Source organism: Numenius arquata, chromosome 9 (assembly GCF_964106895.1).
Source record: "Numenius arquata chromosome 9, bNumArq3.hap1.1, whole genome shotgun sequence".
Taxonomy (NCBI): Eukaryota; Metazoa; Chordata; class Aves; order Charadriiformes; family Scolopacidae; genus Numenius; species Numenius arquata.
The window spans coordinates 26,915,754-26,934,265 of NC_133584.1; the positions used below are offsets into that span (position 1 = coordinate 26,915,754).

General features: G+C 45.5%; 1 protein-coding gene across 4 annotated transcripts in view; it reads right to left on the reverse strand.

Moving 5' to 3' along the window:
- Window positions 1-1,231: 1,231 nt before the first annotated feature.
- Window positions 1,232-18,512, reverse strand: part of PPP2R3A (protein phosphatase 2 regulatory subunit B''alpha) — a 46,099-nt gene continuing 28,818 nt past the window's right edge. For 2 of the 4 annotated variants that reach the window (XM_074153123.1, XM_074153126.1), the window contains exons 6-13: window positions 14,773-14,859; window positions 12,297-12,453; window positions 10,236-10,284; window positions 9,562-9,651; window positions 8,393-8,568; window positions 7,740-7,858; window positions 5,988-6,094; window positions 1,232-1,628 (exon numbers count right to left, since the gene is read on the reverse strand). In XM_074153123.1, coding sequence (XP_074009224.1) covers window positions 1,532-1,628; window positions 5,988-6,094; window positions 7,740-7,858; window positions 8,393-8,568; window positions 9,562-9,651; window positions 10,236-10,284; window positions 12,297-12,453; window positions 14,773-14,859 — 882 coding nt within the window. In that variant the 3' untranslated portion in view covers window positions 1,232-1,531. Of the gene's footprint in view, window positions 1,629-5,987; window positions 6,095-7,739; window positions 7,859-8,388; window positions 8,569-9,561; window positions 9,652-10,235; window positions 10,285-12,296; window positions 12,454-14,772; window positions 14,860-18,512 lie in introns of all 4 variants that reach the window. The other 2 variants (XM_074153124.1, XM_074153125.1) reach the window with 1 other exon arrangement.

Genomic DNA, 18,512 nt, shown 5'->3' on the forward strand with positions numbered 1-18,512 from the left:
CGCAGAGCAGGAGGTGCCTGCCTGGAGATCCGATCCTGGCACTGGCAGCCACCCCTGGGCTATTCCGGCAGGGATTTTCGCAGGGCTGTCCCGAGGAGGCAGGGTTTGATGCTCTCACAGCAAGGTAAGAGGAAACGCAGTCTATACGTACCAACCAAGCGTTACAGACTTCAAAGCCAGGCTGGACGGGGCTTTGAGCAACCTGGTCTAGCGGGAGGCGTCCCTGGGATGATTTTAAAGGTCCCTTCCAACCCAAACCATTCTATGATATTCGGGCACAATTACGATGGTTGAAATAAAATACGACACCTGAAACCTGTCCCACAAGCTGGAGGAGGCAAGCACCACATCTGTTTGTGAGTCTTTGATGGCTAAAATTGAGGACCGGTAAGAATATGTGCTCATCATCTCCGTGTTGAATCACAGCCGGCTACTCGGGGAGGAGGAACAGCTCCAGCAGCAGAGCACGGGCTGTTACTAGAGACACCAGGTGTCATTCTATGGGGAAAGTCAGTTTAATTTTGCACTTAAAGCAAGAACTCATTCGTTTGTGTTTCCTCTCTGAGATTGGAGCCTACTTCATGGGTGGGAAAATGAATTTTTTTGGCAACATTACTAATTCCTTTACCAGTTAAAGGATCCCTCCGGTAACAGAAATTTAGCAGACTAGGTTAGGGTTGGGGTTTTTTCTTCATTATCTCAGCTTAGTCTCTCGGAGGAGGCTAGAGGTTAGCAACACGGGGAACGGACAGAACTGGTGCACACAAGACACAGCAGTTCCAGCACACCAGCTGAACAGTATATATGTCTTTTTTTTTTTGCAAATATGCTAGAAAATACTTTTACAGAGACAAAACACTAGCCTGAGGAAGATCTTACGCACAGGAGAATATGTAGAAATGTTAACTGTATCTCAAATTCTTAGAGAAACATTACATCGTGTAGTGCTTTAACTGTCCACAGATTCAGACAAGTAAGATCTGTCCAGTATCAACTGTAAGAGCTTGCGGTTTAAAGCGCAAAAGGGGACTTGGTCTCCAGGGCACTAAGGAAAAAAAAAAAGAGAACTTCCTCGTGACTTGCGTTTCAAAAGATTTCTAGACATACATTTAAATTACGTTAATTTGGCAGTTCTTTTGTCATTCCCGGTATAGAGTCAAGGGGACGGAATGGCCCAGGACTGAACCAACTGAGAAACGAACGGCCACTGTAGGTGTTGCATGCAGTTGCTACAGTTAATCATTAGATGCTGGCATTTATTGCACATCTGGGGACATAACAGAATTTATATATAAACGAAACAAGGTGCAATCACCACTTTTAATGAGCGTGCACGATAACACATTGTAAAAAGCCTTTTTATAGAAATTACCTTATTGCAATTACACAGAAGAGAAAGAAAGGGTTCTCAAGTTACAGTGTACAAAATAAAGCCCATTGCTCCAATGACGGATTTCAGAAAAATCCCTAAGTGTCTTGGGACTGAATGCTATCCAGTTTGAAAGGTATCGATTAAATGTCTTCCATTTCTCTATGCCGAGAGATCGGAGAGAACTAGTTTATCTGCCTTGTCTCCAGTTTCAGAGGGAGATAAGACTTCATCTGTGTCATAGTCTTCTTCAAACGATCTGCAAAGATAAAAGGTATGTCTTTAAAAGCCGCATTTTGGCGAGAGCTTTTTCAGGCAAGTTATTTCAGTGGCTACAAAAGCAGCTAAAACACAGTCGCATGCAAGATGTTAACCTCGAGGAGGATATTTATAAGGCACTGAAAACAGTAACTGCCAGTAACCGGTGTTGCGACAGCCGATGTGACTTTGTGCTCCCATCCGTCCTCATCTGTAAGTTCTGAAACAACTTCTCATTGGTGTTCACCATTATAAAATCTGAATCCAGTTCCAGTAACAATTGTCAGTAGCTCACAGTAACCTTAACACTTCAGTATTAGAAATAAAGTTGTCCGGCCCTAGAGGAGATTTGGCTTGTTCAGACTTGCTCAGGAACACCTGGTTTCCAAAGCGTCTTCTGGATTAGGGCATGTTTTGACACCCACAGGAGAACAATTGTGGCCATGCTGTCATGTTCCTCTCTCACTTGGTTTGAAGTTTAATACCCAGGTCTTAGCATTTATGGCCTGGGGCGGTTTGGCTGCGATTTCTCAGCTCCAGCCAGTTGCACTGTTTGGGCTGGTTGGGTTCTGTGCTCTGCAGCAGAGGATATTGCTTTGGGGCTCTCATCCCATTCCCGTTCCTCAGAAACGATCTTTTTAAGATGTTTTCCCTCCAGTCTCAGCACACTACAGGGCTAAGGGGGTCCCCAAGAAATTAAAATTCTTCCTTTTGTTCTGAAAGCAACGCTGCTTACGAAGGAAACACTGCAGCAGGTGTTCCAACGGCAAGCACAGGAGTAGCTCTGGGTTGTTCATGGAGAAACCCTGCCGCAAAAAGCTTCACTCTTTTGATACCCCACCACGGATGGTGCCAAGAAAGAATTGTCTACCACTTCTTGTGCTGGTTTTCTCTTTACTAACCCGTATGCAGGCACAGCCAGTCCTTGGGAGGCTGTCAGTATGGGTGTCCTCCTGGGGGGGGGGGGGGGATTCTATGCTACGGGAAGAAGAGACAAACAGCAGAGAGATCTTCCTGGCCATTGTCATCTTCTCTTCCAGAAAGGAAAGCACCTGCTGAGTAATTCTGCCACCTTCTGGATCCTTGCATAAGTGGGAGAAGGGAAACAATGGTCTGGATCCTACACCCGTAACTGTTCTGATGATATGCATGGAAGGATGCCCAAAAGTACACAATATGCACACTTTTGGCTCAAGCAGTGCCTGTGGGGAGTCCGCAAGGCTCTGCCCCGCCCCCGGCCTTCCCCACCCGGGAACGGACTGGCCACGTTTGGACGTGCCTCTGTTTCTCCAGTGTCTCCTTGGTTTAAGATGATGCAGCGGAGGAAAACTTTTTAGTTCTATCTGAATGCTCTTCTTAGGAATGGGCCTTTCGTGTCCCCTTTTCCTTCAGTTTTACTAATTTCTGGTAGCTTTCTTCCTTTTTTTCCCTATACGTGGAACGAGACCTCTTTCCTGGATTCTTTATCTTGCACATACACCAGCACTTGGAGCTCCATTAGAATTTTTTTTTTTCCAGTGCCTTTTGCTTCTGGCCTACACCTTCTCATCTCTTCTACAAAAGGGGCTTCCCACTGCCGTTTCCCATGTGAGTTACTTCTCCGCTTTTTTGCTCCTTAAGGCTCAACAGTGCCTTAAGCTCCCATCTAGGAAAAAACACTTCCCACCTTTATGGCTAGGAAGCACCCAAGGGACAGCTTTTCCGCGAGATTAGCACTGATCACCTTCTCTCCTTCCAGACCAGCTTCAAAACTTCACAGTCTCCTAAATACATATATGGGCTCGTGTAGATTAAACACCCATTCCTCAAGACTCGATGAGGGCAACTCAGTCTTCTTCAGAGAAGGCAGTATTACTCCAGGGAATTCTTTGTTCTTCCTTCTGGCAAACACACGTTTTGTCACTGGCTCGTTCAGCGACGTACTTCTTCCCCCTTTCCCTTCCTTATGCTGCTGCGTTCATGGAAGTGGGCAACTGAGCCATCAGCCGACTTGAGGGAGACAAGAAAAAATGGTCTAAGCTGCCTAAACCAACATCTGATCCTGTGTCTGTCCCACCTCTGGGCAGGATTGTTCTGCATTGTGCTCCCTCGCTCCTTGTTGCTCAGGTGAAGGGGATTCTTTCCCATCAGCAGCTGACAAAAGATGGCCTCTTCCTCCTTAATTTCCCTTCCTGAGGAGAAAGATCTCTTTCTATGAAGGCAACTGTGGCTTCCACGTACACCAGGTGGCTGGAACTGGTTTCTGGAGCAGTGAACAAAGCGGTGCCCACCCCTGCCAGGCAGGTCATAGCCTGGACTGTGAGGAAGGGTTTCTGCAAAACCAATGTTCTATCTGCATTAAGAGCTTGTGTTGGTCAGATTGAACTACTGGTTCTGCCTTCAAACGACAACGTGAGTAAACATTCACCAGGGAACAGGCTTTATTGAATCTCACGCACAGATGTGTAAAGCACAGCGTGGCTGAGAAACGTTCTGATCAGCTTAAGCTTCCAGTGAAACACCATGATTCGTTGCTGTCTCGAGCAAGACACCACCTTTCTCACATCTTCTTTTTGGTGACTGTAGCTCTCTAGAGAGTCACAGCATCCTTGAAGTCCCTCTGAGTATCCACTATGTCTTGATGAGGTTCCTCTTCCAGGAGCAGTGCTCTTTCAGGGGCCAGCCAGACACTCACTGGTTTCAGAAACGTTCCAGAGAAGCCACGGACAGGGCGAAGTCACCAATGTGGTACGCACTTACTAATTCATCTGCGATTGCTTAGCGATGGGCATTTTCAAACGTATTAATAAGACAAATACCAGATTTCACACTCTGCCAGCTAACTTAGCCAAAAATCTTCCAGTCTCTCGCAGAGCTCATAAACTGTCTTGGTTTTGTCCCCGCTCCCTGTTTCTGTCATCCTCAAAGGACAGCAGAAATAATGTATGTGCAAAAACTCAATGCCCGTTTCTGGCAAATTTGTCTGGGCATCCAGCTCTTTGTTTTTCTTTTTCCTTTCCTTTTTTCCTGCGTGGTCTGTTGCTATGCTCCACAAATGAGATCTAATCCTGCTGCCATGGCTACAGAGCTTTTCAGGGGCTCTTAAAAGCAAGCAGCAAGGTTGCTGACATGCTCTTTAGAGGAAGACACAGAGCTGTTTCAGGCAGACTTCAGAAATCTGACATCACCTGCCACTTCTCCTCTGCTTTTGGTGAGTTTGGGGATTCATGGTCCTGCAAAGCTTTTACGGGAGACTCCTATTTCTTTTCCATGCTGAGGATGCAGGTGTTGCAAAGCAGCTGCGGGGAATACAGCAATTTTATCTTCCATCCGGTGTTACCTCATCTTCCATTGTGAAGGCCACAAAAAGGCAAGGCAGCTCAAAGGGGATGAGGGAACAGCCCATAGCTGTTTGGATGCACATCACAGGCAGAGAGGGAAACAGGGCTCTCAATAGCTTTGCAAATCTCTGCGGCTAATTATCCCAAGCAGTTTCCAGTGTGGGAAGTTCTGAAAATTATGTAATCTTCTCGGTACTCTGACTTTAATGGCTCTACCAAATACTGTTCAAGAATGGATGAAAACCTGAATCACGCAAGATTAAGATGGGATAAGCGTTCTTTGCGTGTTTTTTATATCAGCCTGGAGACTTCCAAAGAAATATTCTCAAGAAGATACTAACAGAGACACAAATTTAAAAGATAATTATACTGAGTCTCTATTAGGAGCCTCTGCACACAGAGAGGTTCCGGAGCGACTGCTCTGCCTAAATTCAATGACCTTAAGGACAGCTGGAGTTTCTGCCCATAATTTTAGAGAAGGCTGCAAAAATGAGTGTAGGTATTGCAAAAACCAACAGTGTTTTAAAGAAAAAGTCTCAACAAACTTAGTAAATGAATGAAAACATTGGAAGACAGCTTATGAAGAGCAGACTAACAGGCATAAAGTTCGGCAGAAAGTAGAATTGTTTGACTAAAGAAAGTCTCTGCTAGCTATAATAAATGTAAGAGAGATACAGCTTCTAATCTGTGACAGCGTGACGTGGTCAATACGTGGCCAAGACTAGCAAAAGTCATTTGATCTCCTTTTTTTGTATGGTTGCCAGAAGAAAAACGCTTTGTGCCTTTTCCCAGCTCTGTCCATTACTGCAGCGCGTGGAGCTGATCCCAACGGCTGCCCACAAAGAAGCCCATTGTGCCAAACACACCGAGAGTGCCTTTATGGAGCAACTGTTTCAGGCTTCGCATGCTCCAGTGTTGAGTCCGAATGGTAAGTCCACTAATCCACTACCTCTGTTTACAAGTGGCATCCACAGGCTCCTGCTAAACCCCGGCTGGAGCCATGCAGTGTGTTCCCAGGGCAGAGCCGTGCCCGCGCTTACCCTTCCTGCAACTGTTCGTTCCCAGACTCCTCAGCCACGAGAATCTCATACTCCTCCGCAGCGTATCTGTCCCAGTCAGAGGGTTCCGGGCCATCATTTTCAACATCCTAAAGAGAGCAGACAGTCAAGCACACTACGTCCGTACCTCTCTACAACTGTTTGCAATAGGTCTAAACAAGTGAAAAGGCAATTCTAGGAATAGTTCAGCTAGTCAGAAATCGCCTTAATGGAAAGATTCACAATTATCTTAAACTATTTTAACATCTGCACATAAGTAACTATGAAAAAATGCATCCCTTAATCTATAAAGCTCAGCGTGTGACCTGAGCTGCCAACGAACTGAGCCTGCTTCATTTCAGAAGCGTTGAACATTAATAACCACACGTTTTCTCTGCTCTAGCTCAGCAAGCCCTGCATCTGTGCACTTTGTAACTGGTCAAAGAACTTAGCGATTTAAAATCTTTATTTAGATGTTAATTGTAACTGATCTTTTGAGGAACTCGTCACAGTTTGCTAAGTTTGGGCAAGTTTGAAAGAAGGTTACAGAACAACATCCTTGTAAACGCTTGGCCCTCTGCCGTTTAGTATAAGATGGGGAAAATAAGTTATGCCCCATGGCCCCACTTGACTGCTCTTCTGATGATCCAGTTTAAACAAACAAACAAACGAAAAATAGGGTGGTTCTGGCTTGGGATACATTTAAGCCTTGAATCACAGAACCACAAGGTTCCCCTTACGGGTTATGTGGGAACGCAGCTGGGAGGGAACCAGAGTTGGTTTTGGCATCCCCTCCACTTCACTGTATTTGACCAGATAAGAGGCTTCTGGGAGAGAGTCTTCAAGCTGCAGTTACATCTGGTTTCACTGGATATGCAAGGGGAGCCAAAGGTGAGGGACTTTACACCACCAGCTGACAAAACTCAAGCCTCTGAACATCCCACAGTTAGTGTGGAGCAACAACTGTAAAATACAAAAGCCACAGTCTCCTCCTGTATTTTCTCTGCTGGGAAAGAGAGGATGATGAGTGACAGTGCAGCCAGGCTGACAACCAGGCACAATCTGCAACATCCAAACCTTCCATCTAGTCTTCCAAGCGTGGCCAGATCACGTAGCTGGCATCTCATCTGCCTCAGCCCCTGTGTTGTGAAGAAGATCTGTCTCTTTGGCTCTGTTTAGGCTATGGGAAAATTGCTGGTGCTGTTTTAAGGATCAGACTCCAACCTGGATGTGTAATAAATCTTCACGTGTAGCCTACTTATTTATGACTGCAGCTGCGCAGGGGATGGGAAGAGAAAAATGGGATGGCAAGTTCTGAATCTCACAGCTGCTTTCTAAACTGAGGGAACCAGGTTCCTCTGTGGTGCAGCCGAGCTCCCCTCTTTCAGCCCGCTGAATCAGTGCTCCTGTCATTCTCTCTAGAATCACACACTGCACTGCCAGTGCTGGTGTAGTGGGATCAGTAATGGCAACCGAGTCATAGAACAGCAGTACAACTTGCGTTGGAAGAGACCCAGGAGGTCTCTAGTCCCAGCCTCTGCTCAAATTGGAGTTTGCTATGATTTGTCCAGTCACATCTTGAAACCCTCCAAGAACACAAGCTGCATAACCCCTCTAGGCAACCTGTTCTGGTGTTTGACTGGCCTACTTGTGAAAAAAAGCTTTCTTATATTCAGTTGGATTTTCCCTACATCCAGTCGCATTCCAAAGATGGGTTTGAAAAGGCCTGTATTTAGAAATAAAGGTGATTTCTACCTTTTGCACTGCAAAGGGATCCCTCTGTTCATTGTCCAGATATTTCTCTAAATTGAAGAAGGTGTTGTAGAACACATGAGCCATTCTGCACCTCTTCAGGTCTCGCAGGGTTACTCTTCCTACAGAAAAAACACCCACATTATTGTGCTACTGAGTTCTTACTTAGTGAGAGACTGGACCTGTTCCTTGTCAGTCTTACCAAAGTTTTAATTAAAAACATCAGTATGCTACAACATTGCAAAATTTCTTCCCAAGTCAGTCAAGGATTTTAACATTATTCAATAAATAGGTACGTTTATTAAGCTTAAATCTTTCATACATATGGAGGTCTTTCACATTTATGTGAAAGAATGTGAATGGGGATGGTCTGGTTTCATAATCTAGGCTGTCAGCACATCTCACAGCTGGAATATACAAGACTTGTTCCAGTTCCAAAAAGTTAATTCACAAGGTCTCTTGTTTTAGTATTTCAGACCTCCTGATGCGTAACATTATGGCATAATCGCCACTGTTCAGACTTTGCCCTTGTACAGTAATTTCAACCCTGTGATTCTAACACGAGGCTCTAGCTATAGATGGGTTTCACAGTGACAGTACCTTCTTAATCCACCATAGATGAAAGAGGATGGAAACTGCCGTTAAACAGGACTTACCTTCCCTCTCTGGCTTAACGAGATCCAGCATCTGACACAGCAAGTCATGAAACGGCAGTGGTTCTATGCCCATCACTTCCATCCGCTCACATTGCTCCTCATAAAAGTACTCCAGTTCATACATGGAGAGCACTCCATCCCCGTCCAGGTCCATGCACCGAAACCAGTACTCAATGCTAGGAATAAGAGCCAGGACTAGTGAAAGCACTGCACTGCACTAGGAAATCCATACAGCAGAGACCGCAGCAATGCACATTCCCCATCCCCTAATGCTCTTCTGCCCGAAGGTTGGCCTAAAACCAGGGATGAAAATACCTTTTGGGAGGGATGAGGGCCAACGCTCAAGAGTGTCTCCTGTTAGTCTCCTAGGTGGCTTGTGAGCACAGCCATACTCGTGACCTGTTTCACCTGGTAGCTGTAGAAAGTGTCCACTGTGCTGCAGCTCAACTGGCTCACGTAGGTTAGGGTGTCCCTGTCTGATTCAGCAGCCAAAGTTGGCCAGATAGAACCAACTCTGAGCCCAGGACACTGGCCATCCCTGAGCGACCCTGGTGAGTGATGAGGCAGGTACGGTACGCACTTATTTCCTCTACTCCTTTAGACAGAAGGCAATGCTTTCCAGGCAGCTGGACTCTACATCCTCCCTTCCCCTCTGGATAGTCCAACCCTGCATTTATGAACTCTTCTTCTCATTTTTACTCATCAGATTTGTTGTCCTAATAATCACACGCAGATCTAGTTCAGCTCTGCATACTGGATGTACTCTCCCACGGGATGTACAAACCAGGCACACGGGCAGGTTTTAAAAAGCAATGCAGTGAAGTTTCTCTACAAACCCTTCTTACGCACCTACTACATGCATGAAGGGAACACACCTATCAGCTGCAAACACCTCACGGGTTTGTCCTCAGAGCCAGTGCTTCATGACATGGGGTAACCAAAGGGATTGATGACTACCAAGACATTTAACATTATAAGAAAACTCCTACACAATTTCTTCTCAAAAAAGGCAAATTATTTGACCAGACATAGACAGTAAGTTGCTTTCCTCCTAATAATCACTGGAACGCAAATTGCCACCTCTTATAGAAAGTGGTAGGTCACAGAAGCTTCTATAATCTTATCTGCTCATCTTAATACTTTTACTAAGACACAGAAATCACTCAGACCTTGTAGCACTCCTTTTGTCTTCCTCCGAAATCAGGAGCCACACAAAATCAGCGTAACTCATGCGGCCTTCCTTTTGAACTTCATTGCCTCTGGAAGACACACAAGAAAAAAACAAAAATAAAAATAATCACCAGGTTCCTAAATACTCAGAACATTATCAAAGGTATTTTGCAAAAGCCCCAGATCATTGCTGAAAGAAAATGGGGGACCGTCACCCATTTACACCGTACTCCCCGCACTCTGCAGCACCAGTCCTTGTGCGCTTCCCCCCAGGGACAGTGTTTGCTGCTTTGCTGTTGCTGCAGGGCTGAGGCTCATCTACCACATCCTCTCCCACAAATGCTGGGCTGTTTTACTTTTTGGATGCTTTAAAGCAGTGCTCTCCAGCTATCCCTGTGCCACTATGGGGCACAAACACATAGTGCTTGCATGTTTCCTCCGGCTATGCCCAGCTTCTTCTACAGTGAGGTCTACAGGTGGTCATCTATGAGACTTTTTAATTTGTTTTCTTAAGATCCTCAGAAGTCTCACTCCATTTTCAGGCAGCTCCAACTGAAGCGCCATGTTGGAAACCATTCTGATCGGTGGGGATTTTTGAGAGTATCTTGCATTTCTAATCAGCCTGACAGAAATTCCCTTCAATTCTATCCCCAAGCAGTATGCTATTCCTCACCTCACCACAGCGCCGCTGAATATTCGCTCAATAATCCTGTTTGATAAAGCTGGAAACAAAGAAAACACAGAGAAAATGAAACTACAGGTGACAGGAATAACTACAGTCAATTGTTTATGCTGAATCCACACAAAGCCATTTCCCATTGCTGAAATAATGCCCTATCTACATTGTCTAGCCACTTTACTGGTCTCTGTTTAGCAGCATTTTGTAAAAAAAAAGGATGATTCCCCCAGTGCGTCTGCCTTTGTATCCTCCCAAACACCATTATTTCCCCACAAATACGGCAACTGCGTGTTATCCGGATTCTCGGACACGGGCAGTGTTACGCTTTGCTGCAGTAGGATTTGTCACATAAGCAAACCTTGGTGATAGAAGGAGACTATTTCAGGGTGTACTGCAAAAGAAGTTCAGCTATCAAGCAAAAATCACACATCAAATCCCTACAAAACACTTCTTAGCAGAGCACAAGCCGTGGCAATCCTGCTGCAGGGAAGGACAAGCACCGTTTTAGGGGAGTGGGAGGGCTTTGCCAGCCAGGAAATGTGTGGGATAGATTGTTATGGCAGAGACACACCAGCCAAGCAGCAGGTACCAGTCTTGAGCAGGATTTGCACACTGACCTCAGCCTCCCAGACCACTGACACGCTTCCTTCAGACCCCCACCTTTGCTCCTTCTACGTGTTCTCCATCACTTCTGCAGTCCTGGTACACTTCTGACACACCAGCCAGGCAGACCCAACCTGTACCACCCCTCAAAATCCATGGCTTCTCCCCTTCACCCTGCCCACAGCACCCTTTCTTTAGCTCTCCAGCACCCAGTGCAACATGTACTCCATCCCCACACTCCAATCTCCCAGCAGGGACTAAGTGTCCCATACCACCTCTCCCAAGTCAGGCGCTCCTCCATCCTCATCCCGCCCAGCCCTCCTGACCTCTGTGACTGTCACACTCACCCAGAATCCCCACAGCCTTCCCATAAACACCTGCACTCCAAACATGTGGGCCACCACACCACTGACACACACACATATCTACAGCATTGTCATCCCTTTCCTTCTTTCTTACTTCAGCCCACCAGGATCTTGGCTCCTACAAAATATTGTCCCCATCCCCAGAGCTCCAGCAACACCTGACAACTTGTCACACCTCCAGATCCCTGTAGCCCTGCACACTACAACACCTTACCACACACTTCACCTTTCCTGCCACCTCCAGTCGCGCATTGTGTCCAAACATCCCATTTCCCCAAATCTGATTCTCTGTCCCTGTCCTAATTTCCCAAAAAGTGCAGCGACCACATGGAAGAATCCAAGAAGGCTTTGTCTTCAGGATTAAACATGCTCCTCAATAGCTCAAGCTCTTGTCCAAGACATCACACCATGAGTCCTAACAGGTAAGCACGGGGGCATATCATGCTCTCAGAACACAGATAATCCTAAAAACAGTCAACTGAGTGCCTTCATCAGGCACAACATGTACAGAAACTTGGATTTTTTAGCCCTTTGTGGATTTGTATTCCACTAACTCATCCATGGCCCTCAAACCTTTGAAAATTCATAGCATCTGCTCAACTTGTGGGAAGGAGTTCCACGCTGAACTCCAGAGATACTCTCCAGAGGGCATCTGCAAGCTGAAGTTCACCAAGCTCCACTGAACTATGGAATTTCTCTCACGCATAACGAGATTGCACTTCAGCAATCTTTGAAGTTCACATGGGCTTGTGCTTTTTGTCCCTACTTCTAAGCTCCTGCAAAACCCTTAGTAAATTATAAGCAAGTTTCAAGACATTATTTTAGTTTGTCCTTCTGGCAGTGACCTACACATGAACAGAAGCTCCCTCTCCAGCTACTCATGCAGAAAATAGTGTGTACTGCATTTCTCTGTGTCTAAGCCCCTACAACTGGCTCTGTAAATCAGCATTTGTGTAACAGATGGATGGCTCTGTTTAAGTTTTTTTGAGGCATCAAATTAACCAAATTAAGCTAGGCTTTACTCTTCAGTGGGAACTTTCTATTTACAGCAATCCCCTTCGTCCCACCACAGCTTCAGGCAGCATACCTTGATCACTGTACCTAGCCAGATCCTTCTGGCTGATGTAAAGATCATGGTCAGTGTCCAGCTCCCAGAATTTACAGTATATAACATAGAAGTGCTCGTAGGAGAAATAATCTGTGATCTGATTTATGTCATCCTCTTCTTCCAAGAGAGCAAGAGTCTGAAAGAGTACAAATACAGTGGGAAGTTAAACCTAGACAAAGAGGCAGTTCAGCAGCTGAAGTCCTCCAGCCTCTGTTGGGTGAACACGGCTCCGAGAGCTAATCCAAAACGCAGCCTTTTTCCCCAGTAGGAGATTTTGTTGCTGCATTCCTTAACAGGCACTTAAAGAGCATCTGGCTTGGCTATCCTGGTTAGCATGTGTACACACACTGTTCCTGCCACTCCTGTGAACAATTGCTGATAATTTTCAGCTATAGTGAAGAGCGAGGCAGAGAAACAAGAACACAACTGCTGCCTCAGCTGGGATCCATTATTTGTGAAACGTTTCTGACCTGCACCAGAGACTCTTAGAGCCATTTACAACAGCAAGTCCACAGTTCTCCACAGGAACTGAGATATATCTTTACACATCACACAGCCTTGCCTGGCTCCCAAAGGGAAAAATCAAGTCTTGCTCCAGACTCATCCCTGGACTGGGGAGGGAGGGATGGATCCCAAGCAGATCAAACCAATCACACTGATTTTCCTGAGCTGTCACTGACAGGAATCAGTCTGGTTTAACTGGGGGGCTTAGACAGATTTCCAACCATGACATCTGTTAACATCTTGTTAGAAAACATTTAGTGACAATATCCTTGTTTCATTCCCACTTCACACCTACCTCTGTCCTTCCCACAGACAGGAGGGTGCTGCATGTTTACCAGAGCCACCTCCCTCCTTGCCCTTCTCCTCATGCTGAGGCCACAGGACACCAGACAGCCTTCCCAGAACCAATAAATTATGGCTACAGGAATGTGAAAAAGCTAATAGGCGCAAGCGAGGTCTGTCCTCCCCTGCCCTCGCAACCTCTCAGAAGGGAGGAGGTGACACCCAGCCTCAGAGCGATCCCAGGGAGCTCTATCTCTAAGCAGGCAGGCTTAGGGGCCCTTCTATCCACAACCATAAAAACAGATGCTGCGCTACACGTAGGCACTGACAGTTCAACATCAACTTTATCATCTCCACATCCAAGGAGCCCAACTGACTCTCAACAAAACTCTCACATCCTGCTACCCACCAGGTTGTCAGGTTTCAAGTGGGGACAACAGGATGGCACTGCCAGACCCGCACTGTTCTCACTTGCTGACATTCAAGTCTAAAAACCTCTGACCAGTCACTCACTGGCCTCTTCAGATTCTTCGTGGATCTCTCCATTTCTTTGCAGATGATAATCACTTGGGGAGGTCTTTCAATAACAGATTTTTTTTTTTTCTTTTATAGTTCCTGCCAAAATATGCCATTTACACACACAGCAAAGAGCTGCCCAAGTGAAATTATGGTCCCAGAGCTGAACTTCCCTGCTGCAGGAGATGAACGGCAGAGTAAATATGCAAGGAGAAAAAGGGGAAGTGCAAATAAAGGGAGAAAATGAGAGAATAAAGATGCAGGATAAATTGGGAGGATTTGTTTACAACATAGGTTTGGGAGGAACTGGGATCAGAGGGCGTGGACCAGCATGAGACAATCCAAGGGAGCACTGATTTTTTTCATTAGCAGATGTGATGAGAGGGGCAGAAGGTGTCTGAAAGGACAAGGAGCACGAACTCATGCTTGAGGCTTTTGAAGAAGCCAGCACACTACATCTGGAAGGGAGAACAGGATGCAGTAGTGAAGTCTCACTGCTTTAGCTGAGTCCTTAACCTTTCAGCCTAAAGACTTTGTGGCTTTTTAGGACGAGCTGGAGTTGAGTAGCCAAAGACAATTTTAACCTGGTGCTTTTTGGGCAAAACACCCAGAGAACAGAGATCCAAATCTGAAACCATCAGGATATATCCCAGGGATCGTAACAAGAATTAAGCTTCATCCATTACTCTTTCTGAAAAAGTCTACTGCAGAAGTGGAAATTGTCTCCTGAGCTGCAGGGTCTCGCAATCGCCCAGCATGGCACGGCTGACCAACTGTCAGTGGGCTGGTTGCCGGTCGGGAGCCAGGAAATTGGCCGTCCTGCCCACCCCATACTGTTGGCAATCCAGCAGCTATTCTTGGCTGCTCACTGAGCCACAGAACATAGGTGCACTGCTGCGTCTTGCTTCCCCTTCCTCTTTAGCCAGATCAGGAGCCAAGAGCCCATCTGCCTGACGTAGTGCGCGGTCGCCCCTCGAGCCACAGTCAGTGTGCTCTTGACAGCTTCGGTCCCCTGGTCTTCTCCCATCACAACTCCAGACACATCTCCCCCACCAGCTCCGGCCTTCTCCTGGCACCGAGCACTCGGCCTCCCTCGCTATACAGCTAACAGCTACAGGAACAAAGCACGATGCATTCTGTGTCTCCAACATACTTGCAAGAAGTTGCTTTTCCTCAGCTCTGTTAAAGTGATCTTCCCCGACCAGGATCGATTGACCGTGTAGAATATTCTCTGTATAACCTGCAACACAGGAACAGAGCTCTTGAAATCAACTCCTGAAAGGTACCGGTTCCGGAATTTAAATGCAGTAACTTTAATTTTGTTTATTCACTCATCCTAAGAGGACAACTTTTTGAAAACTGTTTTGTGATCTTTTTTGTAGATACCACTGTCCTTAACTCAGAGTGCAATCTGAAAGTAACATTTGTTTCTGAAACAGTATTATCCATTTTCACTCTGCGAATATTTTCACTGCTCTCTTAATTCACACCTCTGAGCACGCAGCTGCATTGTTTACGTCAGGGAATATGTTCAAAGAGCCGACGAATCACTTTGAAACTGAGTTTTTTCAGGTTTTAAGCACTGTAGCTTGGATGGATCTCAATTGAAATAGTGCTCTGCACCAGAAAAAAATAAATAAAAAAATCAGGACTTTTGAAGAGGAAACGGGACATGTAAATGAAAACCGCAATTGATGTCTGACCGATTGTGTGTGTAACGATGCCTCAGCCTCTCGGTGGCTCCACCGAAAGTAAGCAATACAGATTATCTGCCCGCATTTATCTTGGGTAGGTGCTAACCTCATTTGTCTCCTTTAGGGATCTGCCTCTGGTGAAAGTGAGCAAGGAGCGTGGGGGGAAGGCAGAGATTCCCGAGAACCCCAGAGAAGCAGCTCACAGCACCGCTCCCAAGGAGCTCAAAAAGCAAACCCTTTTCCCAGTCCGCCGCTTGTCACCTTGTCAAATACCATTCCAAAGTGGGGAAAATGCACGTGTGATCAAGCATAGGCAAGAATAAACTTAACACAATAAACAACAACAAACATCTTCAGCGAGAGAAATTAGAAATATAATTAATTTGATTATCAGCACTGAAATCTATGGAATATAATTATTGTTAACCAAACCTCACACAAACAAACCTTTGATGTCTCTGACACCATGCTGACGTATTATCCTAGAATTTCGGTAAATCTTATTAGTGCATGCTATTCCAGCAGGAAAATTAACTTTACACAACAATATGGACTTTATAGGGATTAATCCAGTTAGATTAAATGGGATAGGTTTGTTTCTTAGCTAGAACCAGCTTTGAGTGGGCAATCACCATTTAAGGGCCATGCTTTTGACTTGGTCACACAAGCGCCAGTTCTTGTGCAGAACAAATCTGGAACCAAGTATGAGATCTGCTTTGGGCTACCCAGATTAGCAAGACAGAAAATGCTGATGAGCACAAACAACTTTGAGAGCAACAAGAATGATTTGAGGACTCAAAGTGTATTCTGAAGAGAGATAACAAATATATTCAACTTAGCTGAACGTGACACCTATCGGTAGCTATCCTGGTCCTTAAAAGCCTACATGGGGACGTGTGGGCCAGCAAGGGAACTTTGGTCATCTCTCATTAAATATATGAGTAGAAGCTGAAATCAGCCTAATTCAGACAGGTAAGAGTGCATGTGTTTTACACTGCCATTGATTAACCACTGGGACAACTCCCAAAGAAACACCGCAGGCTCTTTATCCAGACTTCAAAGATGGATGTCCTTCTAAAGTAGGGCGCCGATTCCATTATTGAAGGATGGATGTCCTTCTAAGGTTGGGTGTCAATTCCATTAAAAACAAACAAACAAATCTATCCTAACAATAGGCCATAGAACATTGCTCAGTGATTGCTATGTAATGCAAGAGGTCAGACTAGGTAACCACAATGATTTTCTCTGGTCTTAAGCACAACGAAAAAAGCCATATGTTTGTTTCTTCTTCTTTAATGCCTCTGGCAGCCACTGCCATTCTGGACTATTTTTGGACTTTGTTTGGCCTTTGCTTCCAGATTGCACAACAGCTCTGAGAACCGAAGCGGGTCTCACCTCATACATAACCCATTATCACACCTGTCAACTCTGTAGCAATTCTTAAAGATACCGGGTTTTCACACCATTCCAAGGACTCAACAATCCCAAGAATGGGAAAAAGGACCCCTAACCAGCAACCATCATCTTTTCCTCTGCCTGCAGGGTAATAAAAGACAACAAAGTATCCCCTTGTTTGTGATATGGAAGAAACTGTTCCTCTATCAGACCATACTGATATAGATGTTCCATCTGCTCTCTCCTCACCTAGCTGTAAAGATAAGACATTCAGAGGTAAAATGGGATCTCATTTCATCTCTTTTACCATGTCCAGTCACTCAAAGCAGGCTTTATTGTTCAAACAATGGTCCAGTTCCAACGGATAGTACAGTGTATATATCAGTATAAAACATCAATACTTCTCTCTTTGTTTTCCAGGTTGTGAAAACTAAGCTGTCAAAAAACATCCTAGAACATAATTGCACAGCAATGATTTGCAGCATTCAAGCCCCACTTGTCAGTCACACCTTAGTGAAAGCCATAACCGGCTTTGTTTTTCCCAGCATGGAAGATTATTTATTCTGAATTCAGTACACAAGCCTTTGGAAGGGGGAGCCCCTTCCTATTTGCCCATTATCCTCATGTATTCTACCTCCAGGACCCAAACCACTGATGGGTCAGTTCTAGACCTTTCCCCAATCTTCCCGTGGAAGAACAACAGCAATACCATTGCTGGAAAAACCCACCAAGCTTTATTAAACCCTGTAGGCCATCTTCCCCTTACACATTCACATTGGTAACACTGCATAAGCTGAAGCATTTTTCAACAAGCAACGTGTTTTGCCAAGTTGTTTTCAGTTGACTCAGCTTTTCAACAACAGCACGCAGTGCTCACTGCAGTGCTCGCTCGGAGCCTTGTTTGAACATTCTGGGAGGAGAAGTCACATTTTAAAAGCTTTTACAATAAACGCCATGTGATAGTCTGCATCATCTTCACCAGCTTCAGAAGTCAGTCTCTGTTGAAAGAAACACAAGTAGTTCAGTATAGTGGCAATGCAACAGCTCACAGATACTAACACAGATTAAATTACAGCCTATTGCATCCAAAAGGCACCTCTAAAAGGTGAAGAGGGAGCAAAAAAACCCCCCGAAACGTGCATGCCCATCTTACCCATACTAGACTGTTAGCTTACTCTCCAGGTGATGAAATGTGTCCAGCAATGAACACATAAAGCAGTGTCTCCTTACGGCCCTCATCTGTAACACAAAAATAAAATGTGATTTTTGCACTGACAGCAAATACAGCGTTCTGTCACTGAAGTAGGTATAAGGCACTCTACCTTGAGGGGACCAAAAGGATCCGAGTAGTCTCAAAATCCAAGGACAAAGCTGTTTCCTTCATTACCTCCTGGTGGAAATACTGAATTTTGTAACATTAAAGAGAGAAGTTCCAAACTGTCGGTGGAAGGAGATGTGAGAAATAAGAACTCCTGGTATCAGAGAGGAGAGGCACTGCTGCAGTGGGACAAGTACTGCCACTCCAGATGGGAACAACCTGACCCAATGGACTGTCTGTCTCCTGAGGTCTTGACTCTGCTCCAACTCAGTGATCTGGCCGAAGCCAAACATGCTGAGCTCAGAAGGAATCTGTCTGTCGGCACAGACACCCAGAACCAGCATTGTCCTGCCAGTGTGAGGACATCACAGCTTTGTAAGATTCGCCACTGCACACCAAATCGCCTCAACCACAAGCACCACCTTTTCCTGGCTGCCTGGGAGAGAGCCTAGAAACCCACCTTCGTCAGAGCATTGTGAGGAAGGG